General features: G+C 37.9%; 1 protein-coding gene across 3 annotated transcripts in view; it reads left to right on the plus strand.

Annotated features, from left to right (window-relative positions):
- ANTXR1 (ANTXR cell adhesion molecule 1) overlaps positions 1 to 26,617 on the plus strand; it is a 266,535-nt gene that overhangs the window by 29,559 nt on the left and 210,359 nt on the right. For all 3 annotated transcript variants that reach the window (XM_007970383.3, XM_007970382.3, XM_007970384.3), the window contains exon 3: positions 2,048 to 2,119. In XM_007970383.3, coding sequence (XP_007968574.3) covers positions 2,048 to 2,119 — 72 coding nt within the window. The remainder of the gene's footprint in view (positions 1 to 2,047; positions 2,120 to 26,617) is intronic.

The raw sequence follows: 26,617 nt of genomic DNA on the forward strand, positions 1-26,617 counted from the left end.
TCACTTGTCTTGAAAGACTGGCCGTCTCCATATCCTTCTCATTCATTCCTTAACCCACTGCTATCTGCCCTCCTCCCCACCCTTCACCTGCTTGCTCACAAGGTCTCACCAAGGGATGACCCTGAGAAAAAATCCAGGAGCCCTTTGCAGCCCTTAGTCCACTGGATGCAGGGGTTTCATTGGATCCAGACTTATCCTTCCTTGAAACCCTTTCCTCCACTGGCTCTGGTTCTGCTTCCATCTCACTGGCCTCAGCCAGCCTTTCCCACACTGGTGTTGGTTTTGTATTTGGCTCACTTCCCTCCTCACTGCTGACACTCTCTCTGAACAACTTTGCCCACATCAGTACACTGAGGACTTCCAAATTATGCCTCTAGCCTAGACTTATATGTCAGTTGCCCTTGGAGACCTTTATTTTCCGTATTTCAAATTTATTATTTCTAGAGCTGAACTTGATAGACGGGAAGCAGTATATAATGTGGCACTTAGGAGCCCAAGCTCTAGAATTAAAACACTTCACTTCAAGCCCCAGGTGTGCCACTCTCCCACTGTGTAACCTTGAGGAAATTGTTTCATCTTTCAGGGCCTCAATTTCCTTTTGTAGAAAATAGGAACGATTAGTTTGATACGAACTATCAGGATTAGTACCAATCTCATAAAATTGTTCAAGTATAATGAGATCATACATGCAAATCGCTATTATCTCACACTTGGTAAGAACTCAGTAAGGTTAGCCATTATTATATTATTTTAATCCTTGTGATTGTTGTTATCATTTAGAACATGGTGTCCTGCTGCCCCAGTGCTGGGGAAGTAGTCACAGGCAGCACGGCGTCATGGACAGAAAACTGAGGTCTGTTTTAGGGACCAATATTCAATTCACCAGGTATTGCCTGAGCTCCTGTCAAACATTAAACACCAAGTCAAGGGCTTCCAAAGGTACATCAGGCACATGGTAATAAATGCAGACTTTATCCGGGAGACGGTAGGAATTGTCGCAAATTTTATAGCAGATAAGTGACAGGTTCTAATTTTTGTTTTAGGAAAATAATTCTGGGAGCAGTGTGAAGAGTGAATTGGAGCAAAGAACCTTCCTAGGCAAGACACCAGCTAGGAAATTGTAGTGGTCAGACGATTGAGGCCAGGATCCTAAGCTAAGATACAGGAAGTGAGGCAGGTTTGAGAAACACTTGGGGAACTGGAACTATAAGGTTCAGAGCCTGATCAGGTATGGGAGGTTATTGCATTGTGAAGAAATAGATTGATGTTATCATGGAAGAACAAGTTGGACACACAGAACGGCATTTCATTGCTGAATCCACTGCAGTCTGATGGTCCATCTTGCAGACTGAGAAACAAGTTCATCCTCAGGTGAGAGTGCTTCTGTCTCCAGAGTGTGACTCTTACATTGAGAACGCTCCTGAGCACTGCCATATAAAAACCATGCCAATTTATTCATTAATAATGAGAAATATAACTATCAAATGGAATAGATATTCTTATGACCAGTCAGCACATTCTCTCCTTATAGGATAATCTCCTTGAGAAGCAAAGGAGAAATTAAAAGTTGATGGTGATCCTTTCAGATCGAAGGGAGTTTGTTTTATGATGTTAATGACTGATGGCATCAAGCTGCAACTCATCGTTAGAGAATACACCAGGCTACTGTGGAAACATTATCAAATTTTGTCTATCAGGATCCCCTTTTATAGACAACATACAGATTTGTCCCCTTGTTGGGACACACTTCAAAACACAGGGCAACAATGAAGTTTATCATTCTTACTCATAATCCGCACTCACTGAGCAATAGTATCAGGTCAGAAGCAGCCTCCAGGAAGACCCAGCGTGTCTTCTCTTTGACCCACACTTCAAGTCCTCTGCTGGCTAATCAATACCCGCAGCACCAGCCTTGGAGGCCCCCTGTGGGTTGTGCGTCTTCAGCTCTGGCAGCCATGATAGAAAGGGAAGGACAGGGAGGGAGCCTGAAGGGAGTGGCATGCACAGTCTTATTGTCTGTCCTAATAGAGCTTCTTTTCCTTTCCAGCCCACAGTTGAGAATGTCCTTTATTGTCTTCTCCACCCGAGGAACAACTTTAATGAAACTGACAGAAGACAGGTAAAGATACTTCTTATCCCTGTTGTTAAAAAGTCCATCACTTCCTGAGAATCCCTAAGATTTGTGATCTGGTGCCAGCCTTGACCTGTTGATCACTTAAATCTAACAGCTCCTTCTTTTACCCTAAATTTTTAATCTTACATATGGGCACATGGGTCCTGCTGCTAGTTTAATCTTCAGTTACTTTTGATAGAATTTCCTGATATTGGTGAAATTTTATAAATGATGAAATTACATTAAGATTAATCTCACATTTGGTTGTTGACTTCATCTGCTAACTTGGAGCGAAATGTTGGCAAACGATATTCTTGGGGGACTATATTTTCTTTGATTTAAATTAGACTTATTTTAGATTAAGGTTTCAGAGATATAAGTACACTGTGAGACAGGTAAGAGCTTGAAATATTTATTATTAATAATTACCCAGGCATGGAGTAGAAAGTGAGGGCTTATGGTACCACAAAATAAAAGGAAATTTAAATCAAGTATAAAAGAATGTCGTTGACACAAAGAAGTAGTTAAACTAGGTAGACCTAGCTTAACAAAAATATTTTAGGTTTTGCCACATTTTACTTGCGTATGAAAACTAGCAATAACAGACTCATGTCATTTATTCGCAGTTAGGATGGTATACTAGAGAGTGGAGAGGATAGTTTACCCCCGTTTATGAAATTGTACACTTTTTAAATAGTGAGATGTCCACATGAGAGAAGCACCATGGGGGACACATGTGGGATTATTGGGAGCCTCACATATGGAAATGTTGGAAAAAGAAAAGGAGGAAGGGCCAGTACAGCGAGGGCAGGAAGACTTTATTCTCTAACATTCTTATAGAAATGAACATAGGACTAACAAGATCGAGTAAAATTTTCTGGCTGAAGTCAGCAAACTTGAGCTAGTCCCTATTTTTTTTTTCCATGGCTTTGTTCCCCATCTGTAACACAAAGAGTACTCTGTACCATGTAGGAATTTTCAGATTCTGTTTCTCCTTCAACCTGATCTACTATATGCATGCATTTCATTTGAGATGCACAAAAACCCCATTCAAAAAACAGGAGTTTCTGATCCCTTATTAACAGAAGGAGAAACTGAGGCCACATCACCTTCCCAAGAATAGCAAACAAAACCCAGACCAGACCCAGGCTCCACATTCTTTCCAGTTTACCTTGCTGCCTTCTGTTCAACAGAGAATCATAAAATCCAAGACACTTGTGTGACTTGCCTTCAATACTGGCCAAGGATTTTAAGAAGCTCAGAGGAGGTGTCTCTAGCCATCTGAAGACTCCTCATCTTGCTCAGTCTTTAGATGATGCCATCCTTTATGCAGAGATGTTTTTTGTTCCGGAATGGGGAGCTAAACACCCCTCTCACCTGTTCTTCACATCCTCCTACAACCCGAGGCTTCCTAGAGCAGCTTCATGCTGGCTTACATGCCCCATGCATAAGAGTCTGGCCGAGAGACCAGGTTCACACATCACTTGCAGGTGCTTTGTGTGCTAATGCTCACAGCTTCTGGGAAGTTGACGGGGGCAGAGGGGTCAGGGATTTATAAACACTATCAGAATGCCAAGTCTTCCAGACCCATTGTGGTTTGTTATGTTGTTGAGATTAGTCATCCTCCGAATCTACTTGGAATCTAATTTTTGTGTACCTTAAAGTCACTACTGCTAGTTTCCTGTTCTGAAGAGAAAACAGACGGTAGAGTCCCCGGTTTGCTGGAAGCAGCATTTCGTATGGGTCAAATGTGCATCAAACAACAGCCAAAAATGCCTTGCTGAAGGCTGTGTGGATTTCATGTGGTGACTGCTTGGCCTAGGTCAGCTGGCAAAGCACAGCGTGGTTTATGGACACACCCCCAACCTCATCAGCCTATCAAAGAAATGTGGGCAAGATCTCTCTGAAACTCTTTCTCAGGAGACTGGCTAAAAGAATCAGGCTTTCAGATCTTCCAAGCTAGTACTGCTTCTGAAATATATGACTTGCAGTGTTTTATTTCGTCACAGGAATTTATATTTTTCTATCTCACCTGATCTTCACAGTATCCCTATAAAACAGAAAAGAGTCCATTAAGATACCTGTATAATACTTGAGGGACGTTATAGAATTAAGAAAAAATGTGTTCAAAAGCAAGACATGAATTGGCAAAGACTTTCATTTCAGCAAAAGGTTTTGGGTAAATCAAAAGAAATAATATCAAAGATATACGGTTGATCCTTGAACAACATTTTGAGCTGAATGGGTCCAGTTATACACGGGTATTCTTCAACCAGATGCAGATCAAAAATACGGTATTCACGGGATGCAAAATCCACATATGTGGAGGGCTGACTTCTAGTATATGCAGGTTCTGCAGGGCTGTCTGCAAGACTTGAGTGCATGGATTTGGTATACTCAGGGATCATGAACCAATCCTCTGCCTATACCGAGGAATGACTGTATTTGCATTCAGTTCTTGGGATCAAATAGACATAGGTTAAAGCTATGAGAAGATGAAAAAATAGAATAGAAAATAAATATAATGTGTTAAGATATAGTAAAGAAACTCCAATTAGAATAATAATGCCTACGATTTGTGTCTTTTTATCTGCAAAGCACTTTATATATCATTTTTTATTTATCCTCATATAACCATTGTTACTCTATTTTCTAATGGGAAGGACTCTGCAGTCATTTGAATCATTGTTACATGTGGAATGTGTCGTTTTTCTCTGTTTTCAGAGTTTCTTCTTTTTTAGTTCTTAGCAGTTTGATTATTTGTGTGGGTATGGCTTTCTTTCAGGGTGCCCTATTTTGGCTTCTTGAATCTATAAACTTGCCTGTCACCATATCTGGGGAGTTTGCAGCTACTTGAGTAGGGGCGGGGGAAATTCTGGACCTCATGGCAGTGTGGTTAATTTCTCCAGGTTTAAATTTTCCTCCCCAGTCCACCAGTTTTGTTTACTTTCCAGTCTATTTGGTTGCTTTTTCTGTTGTAATCAGCAGGTAATATAGGCAGTAGCAAGTGTACTCTTATCTTGGCTGCTGTTACTTCAGTTTTACAGATAAGGACACTGAGGCTCAAAAAGTTGAGGTAACCTGCCGAGGTCAAATAGCTAGTAATCTGCTGAACTAGTATTCTGATTCTGGATTCTAAATTTGGTCCAACTCCTGTACTTTGTATTGTATCATGTTGCTCTTCCGAGATTTCCTGGCTTCATCAGTTTAAATAGTTGATAGATTATAACAAAGTTTGCAGGTCACGTCGTTAGTATAATAGAGTGTACAATGTCAATTTAAGTACTATTAGAATAAAATGATGTTAACTACTGCTTATGAGTCCCTGAAAACTCCAAGGAGAGTCTTGTTCTTACATTAATTGAAATACTTCAAATGTATCATCATTTGGAAATAAGACCGTATCAAGGAAGTTCAACTATTCATTTAAAAAAACAGATGCTCAATTTAATCAAATGCAATTTTGCCTTCCGTTAAGATGGTGATATTTTTCTTTTACCTACTAGTACAGCGAATGTCATAAAAAACATTTTTAAATATTGGATTATTCTAGTATTTCTGTATACATTTGGTTATGATGCATTCTTTTAATGTATATCTGAATTCTGGTTTTTAAATATTATTTAGAAATGTAGCACCCCTGTTTATAATTGTAATTGGGCTGCCATTGTTCTTTTTATTACTATCTTTCCTTGTAGTATTTTTTATTCTTTTTTATTTAAATTAGTACTTCTGGAATTTATTATGATGTAAGGTACAAGGTCAATGTCCAGTGTTTCTTTCCCCGATTGATTAGCCAGTTCTTCCCACACCATTGTGTAATAATCTTTTACCAACAACTTGAAGAGTTAAACTCTTAGCTAGGCTTGGGTTTATTACTGGGCTTTCTATTCTGTTCTGTTTTCCTATCTGTTACTATACTTGGATCACATTGTTTTAATTAGTTTTAACATCTGGAGGACCAATGTATCCTCATTTATAATCTTGGGTGAAAATCTCCTTGGTCTTTACTGGATTTTTCCAACCACATACATTTAAAATAATTTTTTATGTTCCCAGATATCCCTGGGATTTTTACTTGAACTCTGTGAAAAATACAGATTAACTCAGCAGCAATGGCACTGCATTTTATTTCTATACTTATTTTCTTATTTAGGGATATACCACGTCTCATTTATGTCCCTCAGTATGGTGGTGTTTTTTTCCTTCAAATTAGTCTAATTGTCAACATTTTTTCCCCAGGCATCTTAAGTCTTGCCTCCACTGTGAAAGAAATGCTTTGCTGTTGTATTCTCCAAACTGCCATTCTTCACTCTTGACTGGTGAACCTATAGTTCGTGATCCATGGGCTTCTATCAAACTCCATAAAATGATGTACAAAAATGTGCATGTCAGTGGGTTTTCTGTAGGAGAGAACATGCATGCAGCCCCCATCCTCATCCCCTGCCAAAAAAAAAGCTTCAGAAATACTAGTTTTGGGGAAAACAATAGGTTTCCAACAGGTTTTTGGTAGATTGATTTCTTTTATTTCTATTTTTATTTTTATTTTTTTAAGAGGGAGTCTTGCTCTGTCACCCAGGTTGGGGTGCAGTGGCGCAATCTCTGCTCACTGCAACCCCCACCTCCCGAGTTCAAGCGATTCTCCTGCCTCAGCCTCCCTAGTAGCTGGGATTACAGGTGCACGTCGCCACACCAGGCTAATTTTTGCATTTTAGTGGAGATGGGGTTTCACCATGTTGGTCAGGCTGGTCTCGAACTCCTGACCTCAATCCACCCACCTCGGCCTTCCAAAGTGCTGGGATTACAGGTGTGAACCACCACGCCCACCCTCTTATACCACCACTTTAATGAAACATTTTATTAGTTCTAATAGTTTTCTAATTAATTTTTAAGTGGTTTTCCAATAAGGTGATTGTAGTATCTGTGATTAATTCTGTCCTTTTTTCTAATATTTATAGCTAGTATATCTTCCTGTGTATCTTCTTACATTCTAAAATTTTTAGACTTTAATTCCCAGTTCGGTTTTACAATTATGCATTTTATTGGATGCTAACTTCATAAATTTTATCTACTTTGTTAAGGAAGGATTCTTCAAATGCAAGATTATTAAAATTTTTTTATCTGAGATAGTTGTTATGTTAAATACCCTTTTGCCGTATCAAAATAGTTATATCTTTCCTTGTTTCCTTTGACCTCTCAGTGTAAAAATTTTAAATCAAAAGCTCTCCTAATGGGCCTGGCACAATGGCTCACACCTGTAATCCCAGCACTCTGGGAAGCTGAGGTGGGAGGATCACTTGAGCCCAGGAGTTCAAGGCTAGCCTGAGCAACATAGGGAGACCCCTGTCTCAAAAAAAAAAAAGAAAGAAAAAATTAAAAATTAGCCAAGCATGTTGTCACACCCCTGTGGTCCCAGCTACTCAGGAGGCTGAGGCAGCAGGATCAATTGAGGCCTGGGAGGTAAAGGCTGCAGTGAGCCGTAATCATGCCAATGCACTCCAGCCTGAGCAACACAGTGTGCTGTGTCACAAATACACAAATAAATAACAGATTTTCTAATGAAAAACTAACCTTACATTTCTAGAATAAACTTTATCATGGTTTGCTATGTTTTTATTGTTTCTGGATTTAATATAAGCTGAAAGATATTACTTATCGATATTTAATATTGAGAGTATTCTGGGGCTTTATTTCATACAGTCTTTATCAGATTGGGAGTAAAAAGATTACATGAGCTTGGGAAAATGAGTAGGCAATCTTGCTGTAAGCTGCAGAATTGCTGAACTCATATAGAGAACAAACATTTGTTCAAAGTTTGATATAAGTCAGAGGAAAACCATCAAAGCCTAAATTATTATTGAAGCAGCTCTTTACCTCAGCTTTTTGTGTTATTGTTTTTATCATGTTTTCTAACTTGAGAAAATGGTAAAAATTACCAATATGTTGACCCTTTAAATTTATCACATATCTTTCTAATTTTCAAAAGCTCTTCTGTGTCTTTGGTTATATCCCTTTCCTCCAATTGTGTAAAGCGATTTTCTTTTCTCTTATTTCCCCATTCAAATTACCTAATGGTTTGTTTCTTAAATTTATTCATCAGTTCTGTTTTATATATTTTTAGATTTTATGATTCATTATTTTATGTTATTACTATTATTAATTCCTTTCTTCTGCTTCTTATATTGCAAGTTTTTCTGGCTTCTCAAAATAAAAGATAATTGCCCAGCGTGGCGACTCACACCTGTGATCCCAGCACTTTGGGAGGCTGAGGCAGGCTGATCTCTTGAGGCCAGGATTTCGAGACCAGCCTGGCCAACATGGTGAAATCCCATCTCTACTATTAGCTGGGCATGTTGGTGCGCTCTTGTAATCCCAGCTATGTGGGAGGTGAGAATTTCTTGAACCTGGGAGGCAGAGGTTGCAGTGAGCCGAGATCGCACCACCTCACTCTAGCTTGGGCAACAGAGTGAGACTCTAGCTCCAAAAAAAAAAAAAAAGAAGAAGAAGATTATTCTCTTTTTCTTTATATACTTTATTTCTTTCCAAGTGATAAAACTTTAATAGCATAAATTATACTTTAAATCTGATATGGTTGTTGAATTTTATACATTTTGACATGTCCTATTCTTATTAATTTTTTAATAGTTATATTTACTATTTTTGATTTAAGATGATTTAGGAAAAGTGTTTCACAATTTTCACATTTTTGTTTACCCTTTCCTCAATTTCTAGAGTCATTGCAGTTTTTAAAAATTCAATTTACATAATTTCTCCTTTTTAGTTTATTAATTTTTGTTGGTGGACTACTACATGATCAAATTTTATTTAGTATCCATGGATGTTAGAAAATATGTATACTTGGATGATAAAAATTTTGTTGTAAGAAATTTTAATGCAATTTTTAAATATTTTATATTTTTGTTTACTTGATCTGTAAAGACAGACATTTTGCATTTTCCAGCATGACTGTTTTATTTTACTTTCAAACACATTGCTTTTTAATTTACATCATCTTACTTGATTTATGTGTATTTTCATTATGGAGTGTGCATCTAATCAATATAAAATAATCCTTTTGTCACCTTTAGTGCTTTTGGCTTTATATCCTTTGTCCAAAATTAATATTATTAAACTTGAATTTTGTTTGAATTTCCTGATATCTTTGTCATTTATTTATTTTTTACTTTTGTTGATTTTTGTGTAATTTTTCAATGATTTGAAAAGTATAATTTAATTTGCATCCTAGTAACAGTTGCCAATGAATTTTGCTTGCCTTGAGAGTGACAAGAATTGAATAAGCATCTACTGATTCTTCTTGCTGAATTTCTTTTTAAGAAATATTTGCATTGTATTCTATAAACGTATCAACAATAATTATTTAAACTTACTGTAAGATTTACTCATTTCATTGAATATATATGAATACATTCACACATTCACACACATAATTCCTTTCCAGTACTTAAATTTTAATTATATATTTTTAATTCCTCAGTTTGCTGAGTCTTTTTTTTAGGTAAGATTTTCCTGAAGAATATGTGAATATTAAGACTTCTAAGTCACTATTTATATGGTAATTTTTTTGTATTCACCTCCAGGTAAATATTTCCATTGAATATAAAGTTCTTATATCTTAACTATCTTTCCCCCTATGTTTTCTAAAGACATAGTCAACTTGCATGTATTAGAAAGGAAAGATACCAATTTAATAAATCTCTCCTATATGGGTAGCCTGTTTTCTCTTCCTGGCTGCTTATAGAACTTTTCTCTTTATCATACATGTTTTTAAAAATATCAGCAGAATATTTCCAGGTATAGTCCTTTCATTGATTTTGTACAGTACTTTGTATAGTACTTGAGCCATTCTATCTGAAGACTTAATACACTTTTTTTAGCTTAAAACATTTTTCTTCTGTGCCTCTTGTGATTAACATTTCTTCTGTCCATTCGATTCTTGAATCTATCCAACATCTCTTTATATTCTAACTTTTTAATCTTTCAATTATTTTTCTTTGACATCTGAGAGAATGTTTCATTCAGGTCCTGTAATTACCAGTCTAAGCTGTTTATTTTGCTTTTTTTCTGTTTTCACAGTCACCCAGCTTACTTTTCACTGCTTCCATTGCATTTTTCAACTAACAATTAATATCTTTCATCCCTATGAATACCTTCCTGTTCCTAAATTTTTCCACCTGTGTATGACCTTGCTGTTGAAGGTATGTCTTCAACATAAATATAAATTAGAATGTCTTCAACATAAATATAAATTAGAATTGGTTATATGTGCTCCCTTATTTTTTATATGACTTTATTTCAAAGGGGAATATTTTCTCAAATTGCTAAAATTGGTCCTCTTCTTCCCAACTGCTGAGACTTTTTCTGAGTATAGTGACTTAAAAATGGAACCACATGGGCTTTTCAGTACTGGGATTTGGGAAAAGTTCTGCAGCAGCTCATGCAAGATCCTTGCTGAAAATGTTAAGAGCTCAGGCTAAGGAAAATGAGAACATTTATAGGTAGCATAGTTTTATCTTAGGCAGAGTAGAAACCCAGCAGTCTTTCCCAGGCAAAGAGGAAGCTGAAGCTAAAGGAAGATGGTCAGGTGTCGATGCTGGATCACTGTGTTGAGAACTAGCTTCCTTCACTTCCCTGCCACCCTCCAGGCTTTTCTTCTTGTGCTCTAGGGTCCCAGGGTGGTGGGTCCTTCCCTCACTCTGACCTCAGCAGCTCCACATCATGCAGAAATTCGAAGTTTCTGGCATCCTTGCCTATTTTTCAGCAGTGAAGAAACATTTTCTCTACTATACCAGTTAGCTCTTTCCACAGAAATTTGGAAAAAGAAGCAACAGTTAAAATATGCAGACCAAGATCATTATCTTTGACTGGAAATTTCACCTTTCTTCCAAACTTTGCAAGATTAAAAAACATAGCATAACAGAACAACTATGAGTCAAAGAATTATTATATCTTATCCAACCCACTGACCTCATTTTACTGCTGAGGAAAATGATTCCCAGAGAGACAGAATTCTTTGCTCAAATTCATTCATATACTCACTGGCAGCACCTTTTTTTTAACTCACAAAATTAAGAAGTTTAAACCCAGTGATTTTTCTATTACATTACAAAGCTACCCAGTACATACTGCCTCTGCATGTATTATTTTGTTTCTTATCTGTGTAATATTCAAATGGAAGCCACCAATATGTGTATGTACGTACATACGCATATGTGTGTATATCTAAATAAAATCTTTTATTAAGGGCTTATTATATACCAGTAGCCTCGTATACTTTCCTCATCTATAATCAGAGAAAATAATAGTATCTACCTAATTTGGTAGTTTTGAGAATTGCATTTATTATATGTATTATCAAAGATGGGGATATCAAGGCGGAGAAAGCTCATGGCCACTGTAATGTGAAAGTGTAGGAACCTGAATTTGAACTCAAAAAGCATGATCCCAATGTTCATATTCTTAATTACGATATTGTAGGATTTCCCATGATTTTACTATTATGTACAGTTTTAAATTTAAAACAAATCCAAGCATACACAATTCATCACTCAAACCCTCTGATATCTTTAAGAAAACAGTTCCCCGAGGCAGCCTATACCCTCTACACATTTCATCTTCATGGGTTTTTGGAAACTGGAGCTTGGAAATACTCCTCACAAAGAGGTAAAGAGGTAGCATCAGCATTTCACAAATGGGGGTAAGAGGTTGAGTATCTTACTTATTGCTTAAGGAGGTAGAATGGAAGCCAAGAACACTTGGCTGCAACTGCTGAGTAGAAACCAAGAGACCACACGTCTCTCTCCCTCTCAGTCATGCTTTGGTTTGGTTGAGAGTGTGGTTTTGCTATTAGTGTCACAGGGGAAAATGACATACTCTGAAGACATCACTTGATTCCTGGAGCAGAATGATTACAGGCTGCCATTACCAAGAGACATAGTTCTAAAGGCCTTTTCTAAATTTAAAAGCAACAAGGAGAAAGAGTCTTAAGATATTTAGTGCTTGAAAGAACTTGGATTCATTTCATTTTGAGGTACTGTTCTTTTAGTTGTGTGAGGGCTTGATGGCGAAATTAAGACAAATGGCGAGGGAGTGGGGCATTTGTTTATTCTCTTGTCCTGTTGATTGGGAGATAATACTATGTGGTCTGAGTCCATAGGCAAGTTCCTTACCTCTCTGTGCCTGTGTTTTTTTAATCTATAAAGTGAATACAATGATGATCCCCACTTCACAGAACTGTTGGAAAGGTTAACAATGCAGGCACATAGTAAGTGCTCAATTAACATTAGTTGTTGTTACTATTGTGGTTGTTGTTAGGGGTTTTTATAAACAAGCTAAGGAATGGCCCCAAATCGTCCTGGACAAATCCCACCTCAAATCATCACAGTAGGCCCAACAGTAATTCAAAGGGCGAGTCCCTAGCTCCCCTTGGCCCACATCTTTCTCTGAAGTTTTAACATTTGGCCAGTCTATCCCTATATAGAGGGATGCAGGTAGAAAATATTGCCTCAACATGAGGCCAGATGAAAATTATTGTTTCTTTTGTGTAATGGTTGTAGGGAGACTTCTTCCAGATAAGGGCACACAGGCAATATCTCTACAGAAGGTTTGTCTAAGGGGTCTGCATGTTGGTCACAACGATGGTAAAAAGAAATCACCATGGAGCAATTTAGCAAGTCTGGGAAGATGGATTTGTGAGAGTAGCGTAGTCCACTGCTTCTCAATCCCTTCCTCTGGAGTACCCTTGTTAGGAGAAGAAAGTAAAAGTGTACCCCCTAGAGCCCCACGGTATAGTTTGAAGTGCCTTGTTAAAATCAAGAACTTCTTTAAAGTTCTTTTATCTTAAAAATGTGCATGCGTGTGCATTCTATTCCATAATATAATTCCATAATTCCATTATATATGATGTTACATAAAAATCCTGTTGAGTTCTTTCTCAAATTTTGGAGTACAATTTATGCTCCAGGAAAAAAAAAAAAAATGTGTTTCCTGTGTCTTTGTGTATAGTACACTATTACATACCAAGTTTGGGCACCACAGATGTAACAGAGAAAACACAGACTTTGGACCAGGACCCATTATGGTTTCTGATTTGGGCTCCACCACCATGTGCATGTGATTGCACTTCTCGGAATCTGTCTTCTCACATGTGAAATGAAGATAGTAATGCCCACCATATGGAGTTGTTATGAGACTTTCATGAATTAATGTATGGAAAGCACCTAACAGAGACCCCAGCACATCACAGATACCACCCTTCACCTGCTACTCCTTATGTGGCAAATACAAATTAAGAATAAAAACTGACAAAGCAGTGCCCAGAAACATTTCTGTTGTCTGGATGGAGACAGCAAGGTGAACTTTAGAAGTAGTCAACAGAACCAAAGAACAGTAGCATTCTCTTATCCAAAGCTAGCTAGCCAAAACCAATGTATTTTTTATGGCCCAACAAAAACAATCCCAGTACTGGTCCACATCCACAATTCTACCTCTGAAGCCACGTGGCTGTCACCTGACTCAGCTCCTTTGCCACCAGTGTGGGTGACCTGTTGAGCCGTGTATTAAATGCCGATTCTGATAGCTTCCAAATGCCTCCTCATGAACTCCAGGTTCAGTCTTTGCTACTCACCTTCAATTTTTTAAGTGATTAAATATTTGAGGTATAACAAAAGTATAGAAAAAAAGGTTAATGAACACTCATTACCCACCACCACATTTGTGAAATAAGAGGTTACATGCAGCATCTCCTATGTATACTTATCATTTCTCTTTCCTCACCAGAGATAAATATTATCATGAATTAGGGATTTGCCATTTCAATGGATATTGCATACTTTTTTATGTGCATAAGCTATAATATATATTCATATTAAACTTTTTTTAAAAAATTTTATTTATTTTTGAGAGAGTTTGCTCTGTTGCCCAGGCTGGAATGCAGTGCACAATCTTGGCTCACTACAACCTCCACCTCCCGGGTTCAAGCAATTCTCATGCCTCAGCCTCCCGAGTAGCTGGGACTACAGGCAAGCGACACCACGCCCAGCTATTTTCTTAAATTTTATTTTAGTAGAGGTGGGGTTTCGCCATGTTGGCCAGGCTGGTCTCAAACTCCTGACCTCAAGTGATCTGGCCACCTAGGCCTCCCAAAGTGCTGGGATTACAGGCATGAGCCACCATGGCCAGCCTAAACTTTATTTTTTGAATGGTCATATTGCATGTATTTTTCTTGAACTTGATTTTTATACTTAATGTCATGTTTTTGAGATATTTTTTGTGTAGATACATATAGCTAGTTGGTTCATTTTAACTAGTGCATACTTTTCTATTTTATCATATTTTATTGTAATAACGTACCACCTGTACATACCTGCTCTCTTATTCATAGACAATTTGTTTCTAACTTTTTGCCATTATAAACAAAGCAGAAATGAACATACTTATACTTGCCGCCTATTGAGGGTAGGGTGAGCAAAAGCAAGAATTTCTTTATGTACTTTGCTTTATTGCACTTTGCAGGTACTGTGTTTTTTACAAATTGAAGGTTCATGGCAACCATGATTTGAGCAAGTCTGTTGGAACGATTTTTCCAAAAGCATATGCTCATTATCTGTCTCCTTGTCACATTTTGGTCATTCTCTCAATATTTCAGCCTTCATTATTATTATTATATCTGTTATGGTGATCTGTGATCAGTCATCTGTGATGTTACTATCTGCTGTCCTTGTTTTGGGGTGCCACAAACCACACACATATAAGACAGCAAACTTAATTGACAAATGTATATATTCTTACTGCTCCATCAACCAGCTGTTCCCCCATCTGTTTCCCTCTCCCTCTCCTTGGGCTTCCCTATTCCCTGAGATACAACAATATTGAAATTAGGCCAGTTAACAACACTTCGATGGCCTCCAAGTGCTCTAGTGAAAGGAATAGCTGTAAGTTCCTCACTTTAAATTCAAAACTAGAAATGATTAAGCTTAGTGAGAAATGCAGGTTAAAAGTCAAGACAGGCCAAGAGCAAGGCCTCGTGTGCCTGTTAGCTAAGTTGTGAATGCAAAGGAAACGTTTCTAAAGGAAACAAAAAGTGCTACTCCAGTGAACACACAAATGTTTAAAAAGCAAAACAGCCTTATTGCCGACTTTAGTGGTTTGGATAGAAGATCAAAACAGCCACAACATTCCCCAAGCCAAAGCCTAATGCAGAGTAAGGCTCTAACTCTTTATTTCTAGAAGGCTGAGAGAGGGGAGGAAGCTGCAGAAAAAGTTTGGAGTTAGCAGATGTGGGCTCATGAGGTTTAAGGAAAGACGCCATCTCCATAACATAAAAGGCGAAGTAGCAAGTTCTGATTGAGAAGCTGCAGCAAGTTACCCAGAAGATTTAGCTAAGATCATTGGTGAAGGTGGCTACACTAAACAACAGATTTTCAGTGGAGATGAAACAGCCTACTGTTGGAAGAAGATGCCATCTAGGACTTTCATAGATAGAAAGAAGTCAAAGCCTGGCTTCAAATCTTCAAAGGACAGGCTAACTCTCTTTTAAGGAGTGAATGTAGCTGGTGACTCTAAGTTGAAGCTAATGATCATTTACCATTCTGAAAATCCTAGGGCCCTTAAGAATGATGCTAAAGCTACTCTGTCTGTCCTCTCTAAAGGAAACAACAAAGCCCGGATGACAGCACATCTGTTTACAGCATGGTTTACTGAATATTTTAAGCCCACTGTTGAGACCTACTTCTTGAAAGAAAAATCATTCTTTTCAAAATATTACTACTCATTAACAATGCACCTGGTCACCTAAGATATCTGATAAAGATGTACAAGGAGGTTAATGTTGTTTTCATGCCTGCTAACACAACATCCATTCTGTAGCCCATGGATCAATGAGTAATTTAGATTTTCAAGTCTTATTATTTAAGAAATTCATGTCTATAGTTGCCATACATAGTAATTCCTCGGATGGATTTGGCAAAGTAAATTGAAAACCTTTGGGAAAGGATTCACCATTGTAGATGCCAATAAGAACATTTGTGATTCATGCAGGAGAGGCCAAAATATCGACATTAACAGCAACTTAGAAGAAGTTGATTCTAACTCTCACAACTGACTTTGAGGGGTTCAAGACTTTAGTGGAGGAAGTAACCACAGATGTGGTAGAAACAGCAAGAGAACCAGAATTTGAAGTGGAGCCTGAAGATGTGGCTGAATTGCTTCAATCTCATGATAAAACCTGAACTCATGAGGACTTGATTCTTAAGGATGAGCAAAGAAAGTGGTTTCTTGAGATGGAACCTACTGCTGGTGAAGATGCTATGAACATTGTTGAAATTACAAGGGACTTAGAATATTCCATAAATTTAGTTGATAGAGCAGCAACAAGGTTTGAGAGGATTCACTCCAGTTTTGAAAGAAGTTCTATGGTGGGTAAAATGCTATCAAAGAGCATCACATACTACAGAGAAATTTTGTTTGAAAGGAAGAGTGAATTGATGGGTCAGACTTCATTGTTGTCTTATTTTTAAAAATTGCCACAGACACACCACCTTCAGCAACCATCACTCTGATCAGTCAATAGCTGTCAGTATCGAGGCAGGACCCTCCACCAGCAAAAAGATTATGATTCACTGAAGGCTCAGATGATCGTTAGCAATCTTTAGCAATAAAGCATTTTTCATCGAAGTATGCATTGTTGCTTTTTTTTTTTTTTTTTTTTTTTTGAGGCGGAGTTTTGCTCTTGTTGCCCAAGCTGGAGTGCAATGGCATGATCTCAGCTCACTGCAACCTCCGTCTCCCGGGTTCAAGTGATTCTCCTGTCTCAGCTTCCTGAGTAGCTGGGATTACAGGCGCCTGCCACTATGCCCGGCTAATTTGAAGTATGTATTTTTTAAAGACATAGTACTATTACATGCTTAATAGACTACCATATAGTATAACATAACTTTTATATGCACTCGGAGGCCAAAAACGTTGTGAGATTCACTTTATTTCAATATTCACGTTATTTTGGTGGTCTGGGACAGAATCCACAATATATCCAAGGTATGCCTGTAGATAACCAGGAGTTAAATTGCTAAGTCTTAAGGTATGTGAAGGTCTCACAGGGTTTATTTCGAAAGCCAGATGGTGCCATAGAAAACCACAAGGTGAAATTACTGCACAAATGTGCGACCAATGAAAATAGAGTTGTGTAAAGAAGAGTTTGGACAAATTCATCTTGTCCTGTGATTAAACCATCACTCTTATCTTTTATGCCAGCTTATGCTGCAACTTTTAAAAATTCCCTGATGGACGCCTCTTTGTCAGCTTCACTTCAGGCTCTGCACTGGATCCTGTGTCACATCATGGACTATTCCTGTCTGCCAAGTGTGTCCTCTCCAGTTCCCAGAAGATAGCCAGGTTCTATTTCTGCTTGCTCTTTGGTTCCCGGTTCAAATCAAATGCAGTATTCTAAGCTGGAAGAAATCTGGTAGATCTTAGCGTTCCACACCTTTGTTTTACTTTGAGAAAGCTAAAGTTTAGGGAGGTTAGCTGACATACCTAGCACAAGGTAGAACAAGATTTTCATCCTGAGTCTGTCTTCCTCCAAGTCATGGAAGAATGAGGTGACCTTGTAAAACAGTGCTGATGTCAGGATGAGCGATCTTACTGAGTTCTGGAGCCAAAACTCAAATTTTTAGAGTTCTAGATGAGATAGAACAACTCACATAGAAATATGAGAAAGAACAGATGGTGAGGTAGACGGAGAGAGTATGGTACAATGGAATTCATGCCATGAAACACAAATCTACTCTCCAGTCTTTCAGAGAAGAAAGCGTTGCTTAATTAATGAGGTCCACTGTGTCTTATGCGGAAGGAGGTTGAGGAAGATGAAGCCAGAGAGGCGACCATTGGATTGGTAACGCAGAGGACCTTGCTAGAAGCAGTTTCAGCAGAGGCAGAGTTGTGGAGACAAAAGTCAGAGCAGAGTGGATTAAAAAATGAGGACTTCCGATTTTAAAATGATATTTTTAAATTAAAATAAATAAAAATGTTTTAATAAGTTAAAATGTTTTCCCCTTTCTCTCAAAAAGCCAACCCCAAACCAGAAAAACTTGAAACAAAAGCACAAAGACCATCTTTGAGGAAACTGAGAAATATTGAAACCATAAAAACACCACATGTAAGAATAGAAGGGAATGAAGAGTGGCAAATGATGTGGCACTGTGGAGAAAAGTCAAATATAATCCTGTGGAAGGAAATACTGAAGATGAATAAGCCATGTAGCCTTGTAGAATCCTAGAAAGCTCAAAACCTGGATATTGCAAAAGGCAAGGAAGGGTTAGAGAGTGAAAACTGGAATATTGATTGTTTAAAAGTTTATCTAAGCTCTTCAACCTTCAGAATCATCCGTCCCTCCCACTATAGTTTGAAAATTATCCCTTCTTTTCCTCCACCAGAGAGGAGAAGCATATTTTCTGACAAAATTGCACAAGAATGGTTTCATAGTCAGGGACACCAGGCACAGAGAAATTATAGAGACATCTGCAGAACAAATGTTGCTACTTCCAGCCTTCTTCCTTGTCCAATTTCAGACTTAAAATCTAAGAAAAGAGTTTGAAAACTACTTCTCTGTAGAAATAAATGTCTTAGAGGGAAAAATACATACACATACAATGATATTTGAGGGTCTTCAACAACAACAAAAAAAACTGTTAAAAAAAAAAAAAAAAAACTGGTCATTCATCAATCGGCATGCCTACTGTGCATGCAGAGCTTCCGACGAGGCTTTCAGTCTCATTCATTTGATATGGACAGACAGCCAAAGATCACTAAACATTGGAAGAAGGACCCCACCAGAAAAGAGAAGGAGTGAGGAGACAAAGTGAGGAGCCAAGTTTTAAGAAGCTGTGTCATAAAGAGAGATGTGGATAAATAGGTCAGTAGCTTGAGGGAGATGTGGGATCAAAGAGGACTTAAAAAAATTTTTTTTTTAAGATAAGAGATACTGGAGTATATTTGTATGCTGGTAGTCAGCATCTAGTACTTTTCTTTCTGATTTGACACAAATGTGTAGTCACAAACATTTAGGAAAGAACTGTAAAGTATGTCTGCTTCTGTTTATGATATTCAGAGATGTGAAAAGTCTTCATTTCCATGGTCAACCAGAAAAGCCCAGACAAAATAAAATTCATATGTTTCCTTGAGGCTAGTAGAGATGCAGGAAGCACTGATTAACTGAATTAGAGAGAAACAAACCCTTTATATAATAGCTAAGCAGAGAAGCTTCTGCAGAAGCTTCCATACTTAAAGGTGGATGCCTGGTCTAGGTTTGGGTAATTGGAGGAGTGGGTCTGCCATAGACAGAGACTCTTCAGGGATAAGGAAAAGTCAGCTGAGTCTTATATAACCATGTGTGCCAGAAGGAGGCATTAGAATCTGAAATGAAAAAGAAATCTCTCAGCCTAAGTTATCCCCCCTCACCCACACTTCTACATTTTTCCAAGAAAGCAGCAGTGGAGGAATTGCCTGCAAAGTAGAGAGAAATCACATAATTAGGTGGATTCTTATTGTGCTTGGATTCTGGAGTCCTACCGGAGTGAAATACAAAGGTCAAGCAAAAATATCTGAAGCTGCACCTAGCCATCTACCAACTCACATACTGAGAAGATCACAAAGGCAGGGCAGGGCAAAAGTCCAGGAGTTGGCCTAATAACAGGGAACATGAATCTAACAAAAGTCTCAGCCCAGCCCAAGCTCACCCTGACTCAAGGAGGAATCTAATGATTAGCCCCTCACCCTAGCTCACAAAGAATGAAAGGCTTACACTCTGCAGTGAGTAAACAACGCAAATCAATATTATACCGAAGTCTCCACTGCTTTTTTTATACTCAGTGACTGAAATGTAAACTATTATGAAAAATGGGAAAAAGCACAGGAATATTACTCACAATAAAGAAAAACATAGTTAATAGAAACAAACCACAGATGACTCAGTTATTTGAATTAACAGACAGGGACTTTTAAGCAACTATTATAAATATGTTAAATAATTTACAGGAAAAGGTGAATATAATGGGAGAAGATATGGGTCATCAGAAATTAAAACAAGAAAACTCAAAGAACCAAGTGAAAACTGTGGAACTGAAAGATACATTATTTGAAATAAAAAATTTTTCAGATGGGCTTAAAACCAGATTGAACACCGCAGAATAGGGATTAATAAATTTTAAAACAAGTGAATAGAAATTATCCAAACTGATAATTTCCCTTTCTGGAAAAGTTTGAGGGCTGGAGGGAGCAAAGGAAGCAGTCCTGTGACTTATGGGAGAATATCAAGTGATCTATACTACTTGATAACATGTATTTGTGTAATTGGAATATCAAACATGATCCACACACAGACCCAAGAAGCTCAAAGAATCTCAAGCAGGACAAATGCAAAGAAAGCATCACCTAAGTACATCATAGTCAAGTTTCTGAAAAATCTTAAAAGTGGCCAGAGGGAAGAGAGGAAAGATATACTAAAGAGAAACAACATTAAAAATAATAACTTACTTTTTATTAGGAAAAAAATCATGCAATCCAGAAAATGAAGATCCAATATCTTTAAAGAGATAAAAGAAAAATATCAACTTAGAATTCTATATCCAGTTAAAATATCGAAGGCAGAATTAAGACATTTTTAGAAGGGGGAAAATGCGTAAGAGAATCATCATCAGCAAATCTGCACTATGAAAAAAAATGCTAAAGGAATTCTTTAGGGTGAAGGAAAATGATACCAGGTATAAACTAGATCCACAAAAACAAATTTAAAATAAAGAAAGAAGAAGAAGGAAGAGTACCAGGAATGATAAATATTTAGGTAAATATAAAAAGTTATTTTTTATCTTTTCATAATTTCATAAAAAGACAATTGACTAAGACAGAAACAACACTATTTTGGGATTTTGTTACAAACAGAGAAATAAAATAAAATAACACAAAGGATAAGAGGGAACTATATGGAAATATAGTATTAAAAAGTTTTTCTATTATATGAGAAGTAAGCTAGTATTAACTTATAGTAGCTTGTGATAAAATAAGGATGCATATTATAATTCATAGAGCAACTGCTTTAAAAAAGACAAGACATTTAGCTTTATGTTTTTAAAAAGCTAATAGATGATATGAGATGAAATACCAAAAAGTACATGATCAATGCAAAATAATATAGGAAAGGAGAAACAAAGAACAGAAGTGACCATTAGAAAGCAAATAGCAGGATAGCAAGATGGTAGACTCAAACCCAACCATGCCAAGACTTACATTAAATATAAAATGAACTAAAGATTCCAGATAAAAGGCAGAGAATGGCTAAAGAAGCAAGATCCAGCATATCATTGATCTATTACTGCATAAAATATACCCCAAATATTACAGCTTGAAACAATAACTTCTTATGCTGATTTCACCTGGACTTATTTATGCAGCTTATATATAGGATCAGCTGGGAATTAGGCTCAGCTGGGAAATATAATGCATCTGGAACAGCTGAATATCTCTCTCTCAATATGGTCCTTCCTTCTCAAGGAGTTGAAAAGACCAGGTTTTCCCTCATGGTGGCTGCAACAGTCCAACAAAACAAACTCTAATATTCATGTGCTAATAGAGTCTTAGTTTTTGTCATATTTACAGATGTCCTGTGGCCTAAAGCAAGTTACACGGCCACATGCAGAGCCAGTATGGGAGGGGACCATACAGGGACCATACAGCAGGAGGGGTAATCTTTGGGGACATTAGTATAACAGTCCACCACATACAATTATATATGGTTTACAAGAGACACGTTAAATATAAATATGGTGATAGATTAAAAGTGAAAGAATGTAAAAAGATACACTGTGCAAGCACCAATCATAAAAAGTTGGAATGGATATTAGACAAAGCCGACTTCAACATAAAAAGTATTTACTAGAGATAAAAAGTTATCAAAGAAAATCTGTGTGTCAAAGACAATCCATAGGTTAAAGAAAAATCACAAGGGAAATTAGAAAACATATCCAACAAAAAACGAAAACCCAACATATCAACATTTGTGGGATGCAGCTAAAGTCACGTGCCTAGGGTAAATATAACGCTTTAAGTGTTTTTCTTAGAAAAGAAGAAAAGTTTAAATGATTTAAAACCAATGAAAAAGTAAAAAGAAAGAATTTATTAAGCTCAAAATAAGTAGGGAAAGGAAAATAATAACAACTGAATCAATAAAATTGAAAATAGACATAGAAGATAAATAATAGAGAAAATCACAAAGCTCAAAGTTGAGTATTTGAAAAGAATAAATTGATAAACCACTGGTAAGAGTGATTTTTCTGGGCTGGGAGCAGTGGCTCACGCCTGTAATCTCAGCACTTTGGGAGGCCGAGGCGGGAGGATCACAAAGTCAGGAGATCGAGACCATCCTGGCTAACACGGTGAAAGCCCATCTCTACCAAAATTACAAAAAATTAGCCAGGTGTGGTGGCGGGCGCCTGTAGTCCCAGCTACTCAGGAGGCTGAGGTAGGAGAACCACTTGAACCTGGGAGGCAGAGGTTTCAGTGAGCTGGAGTGCCACTGCACTCCAGCCTAGGTGACAGAGCAAGACTCCATCTCAAAAAAAGAAAAAAGGAGTGATTTTTCTAAAAGGAGAGAAAATACAACTTACAGATAATATCAGGAAAAGGAATATTACTACAGATCCTACAAATGTTAAAATATAATATAGGAATATTATAAACAATTTTATAGAAATATATTCAACGATTATAAGGGAAATGAACAAATATCTGGGCATGTTACTGTGTATAAATTGTATTTCACTTAAAAGTACATAAGAGGAGCTTTGGTTCAGCATGCATCTTGATATTAAATTAATCATGTTGGCCTATCCTTACGTAAAAGTCCTAAAGAGACTATGTTTTATATACATTGTAAACAAATGATTACAGTTGGTTGTAGAACTTAATAACTCCTAAAGTAACAGCAAAATGTCTTTAATTAATCTGTGTTCTTCTGTTCACTACACTGTTTTCTTGTAGTCAACAATTGGAGCCATAAGGTCATCTGGAAATGTTCCAAGAGTAGCATTAGTGGTAATAAATAGTGATAGGTGTTTACTGTATAAGTTGAGATCCAAAGCCAACAACTGCAAAGCATTTGAGAAGAGTCCATTTCCACAGAAGGAAAATGATACCAGGTGTAAACTAGATCCACAAAAACAAATTTGAAATAAAGAAAGAAGAAGGAAGACTACCAGAAATGACAAAGCTCTTTTACAAGAAGACTAGGAAGTTGACAATGCAGAGCTGATGTTGGGTTATTTTGGGATGATGATGGAGTTTGTTTTTATAGAACCAAAATGTGGTAGCCACTGCAGAATTCTAAGGGAGATTTTGCAGTGGAAACCTCAGTAGAATACTCGGGATAAAGGCTTGTTGAAGCACTTCTTGACATTGTGTATGTATCCATCTTTTATTTAAATTTTCTTTCTTTCTTTCTTTTATTTATTTAATTTTTTAGAGACAGAGTTTTGTTCTTGTTGCCCAAACTGGAGTGCAATGGTGTGATCTTGGCTCACTGCAACCTCTGCCTCCTGGGTTTAAGTGATTCTCCTGCCTCATCCTCCCTAGTAGATGGAATTACAGGCATGCACCACCATGCCCGGCTATTTTTTTTATTTAATTTTTTTTCTTGTGTGTTCATCTTTTAATGTTTTCATCAGCAACATTATCAAACTGTCATAACACAACCAGAATCCCAGAAAGTAATCATGAAGAGTAGAGAAATTCCTAGAACAACAGAAAGCCCAGAAGACGTTGTGACTGATTCTTCCCATCTTCTACCCCTGCAAACCAGCATAGTGCTGGGTACATGGTGTATGCTCAACAAATAGCAGTGGCCAATAATGAATGATAGGTTAATGCACCCAAACTGGAATCATTCATTTGACAGTCACCTGCCTGATGCCAGTCATTAAGTGTAGCGGGAGTTGCAAAAGGAACACAAAACATGTGACCTAAAACCCTTAGCTTCTAAGTAGGAACACTGGCAGACATGTGAAACCACCAAGGAAAACAGGGGCTCTGTAATAGCAGCCTGTCTTCATAGGATGCCCTGCCTCTTTCATTTCCCAGGAAGATAACATTTCACTTGGTAATAACCAAGTCCTCAGAGAGGTTCTTATCATCCCTTGAAAGATCTTTCTCCCAATGTCCTTCAGTTTCCAAGAGAAAATAAAAATAGACCCTTATTAATAGTTCTGTTGTCCCAGAACTAAAACACACCCACAATTCCTATGAAACCATCCATTTTGTTTGCTTAGATGTTGTGGGTCCTTCCAGAAGGGCAGAGAGTGGGGAGACGGGGCCATGTGTTATTTGATCTTTTGAGCAGTAAGGGTGGTATAATGGGGAGGTTGTGTTCGCCACTCGCAACTAGTGAGTTCATATCTTGCCAGATACAAAGCATCAAGGATAAGGACATTTTCCAAAACAGCCTTTGATTGTTCTGGTACCAAAAAAAAAAAAAAAAAGCAAACCTTAAGAAAATACTTGTAAAGAAAGGGAAATAGGCTTAGAGAAAATACCCCAGTTCCCAGACTTTATTTGGCAGGGAAGAAATGCAGTGAAGCCAAACAAATATTTCCACACCCCCAAGATGCCTTTTTTTTTTTTTTTTTTTTTTTTGCCCTCTTTTTAAATCTCAAGTCTTAACACAATATTCCACATTTGGTGTTACCCAAATGTCCCAGACTTCACTAGTCCATGACCAAAGAATTAGATCATATTTACTTTTAATGCCCAAGCTTCTCCCACCTAACTGTCAGAAATTATCCCTCTGCCCCATAGTGCCCCACAGCTATTGTGAGGGGTTCCATGGTGCCAACTCTGTGTGCTCACAAACAGACCCCAATTTTCCTATCCCAGCCTCCCCCTCATGTCCCCTTGTCACTACCTCTGCTGCTGGGACCCTCATGAAACTGCCAACCCATGGGGCAGAGCTGCCCCCTGCCAGGGGATTGCTGGTGCCATGCACTGCCCCTGGCATGGCCTTGGTGGGGGACACTGCTCTCATCTTTATCCTCCAGGATATATACTCTTTCTCATTACTAAACAACAGGCTTTGAAATTAAAGTATGCCTTTTGATGGGATTTATTGGAATATTAGAGGTAGTATAAGAGATATAACATAGAGAATGATTTTTAACCACCACATGGGCCCAGACTTGTCAGTGACCAGATCTAGCTAATGTCCAGGTCAGGTCATGCTTGGCCTCCTTCCACATGGCCAAGGGAAGCTCATCCCTGCCCCAAAATGGTTTCTTCCCAGAATGAGTAACAGTGGAGACATCCATTCCCTCCACTCACCCCCTCAGTATTTGTTGAATGTCTGTTATGTTCCAGGCACTGTAGTAGGCACAGAAGATATAGTGGGGACCGAAATAGCCATGGCCCAGTCCTCAAGGAATTTAAAGTCTGAAACTGAAACAAATAAACAAAACCTGAACTAATAATTGCATAATCAAATGTTATTAGTTATAAAATATCGTAAGTGCTATAAAGCAAAAATTGTAGGGTACCAGGAAAAAGTCTAATAGAGGAAGACAATTCAGATTAGGAAGGTCAAGTAAGACTACTCAAGTGGCTAGCAAGTGGCATTAAACTTAGTACTGAAGGCTGGATAAGAATTTGCTCCATGAAGAACTGGTCAAATAGTGTTCCCAGGCAGCAGTGATTGCTGATATGAAGTGCCTATTGGAGAAAGGGGCTTGGGAAGACCAGTGTGGCTGAAGGCAAGAGAGTGGGGGCACGGTGATGAGATGAGGCTGCACAGGGAGGCAAGAGCCATCCACATAGGCACTGGAAGGTCATGACAAGGATTTGGGATATCATCCTAGGTATAATGGGTTGCTCTTGAAGGGCTTTCAGCCAGAGAGTGAATGCCATGGTTTGATCTGTACTTTAAGGACATTCTTGCAGCCTTATGGAGAAAGAATGGAAAAGGAGGCAAGAGGCCAGTCAAAAGATAGCAGGTGACTACCCCAGTGACTAAGCAAGAGATGATGGCGGCTGGGACAATGGTGTTGGCCAAAGAGATAGAGAAGTAGTCCATTTCAAGATATGTTTGAAGTAGAACTAACAGAATGTGGTGATGGTGAGAGGAAAGAAAGTCAAGGTAGTGGATCAAGGAGGGCTTCCAGTTTCTGACTTGGGGAGCTGGGTGTGTGGTCTGATACACGAGTATTGAAAAGACGATAGTCAGTTTCTGAAGTCTAAGTTACTTGGTATTAAATATTCCACCTATGAAGCATCAACAGCCCAGGGACAGGCACAGGCTGTTTTCAGTTTGTCTTTTAAAATCTCCAGCAGTCTGGCGATCCACCCTTACCCATGGTCTCCCCATCATATCAGTTTTAACAAAAGATACTATTTTCTTTAGAATTCCCCCTCCAAGAAATGCCAGGATAAACATGAGAGAAAAAGAGAGTATTTATCATA

The sequence above is a fragment of the Chlorocebus sabaeus genome, chromosome 14 (genome assembly GCF_047675955.1).
Source record: "Chlorocebus sabaeus isolate Y175 chromosome 14, mChlSab1.0.hap1, whole genome shotgun sequence".
Lineage (NCBI taxonomy): Eukaryota > Metazoa > Chordata > Mammalia > Primates > Cercopithecidae > Chlorocebus > Chlorocebus sabaeus.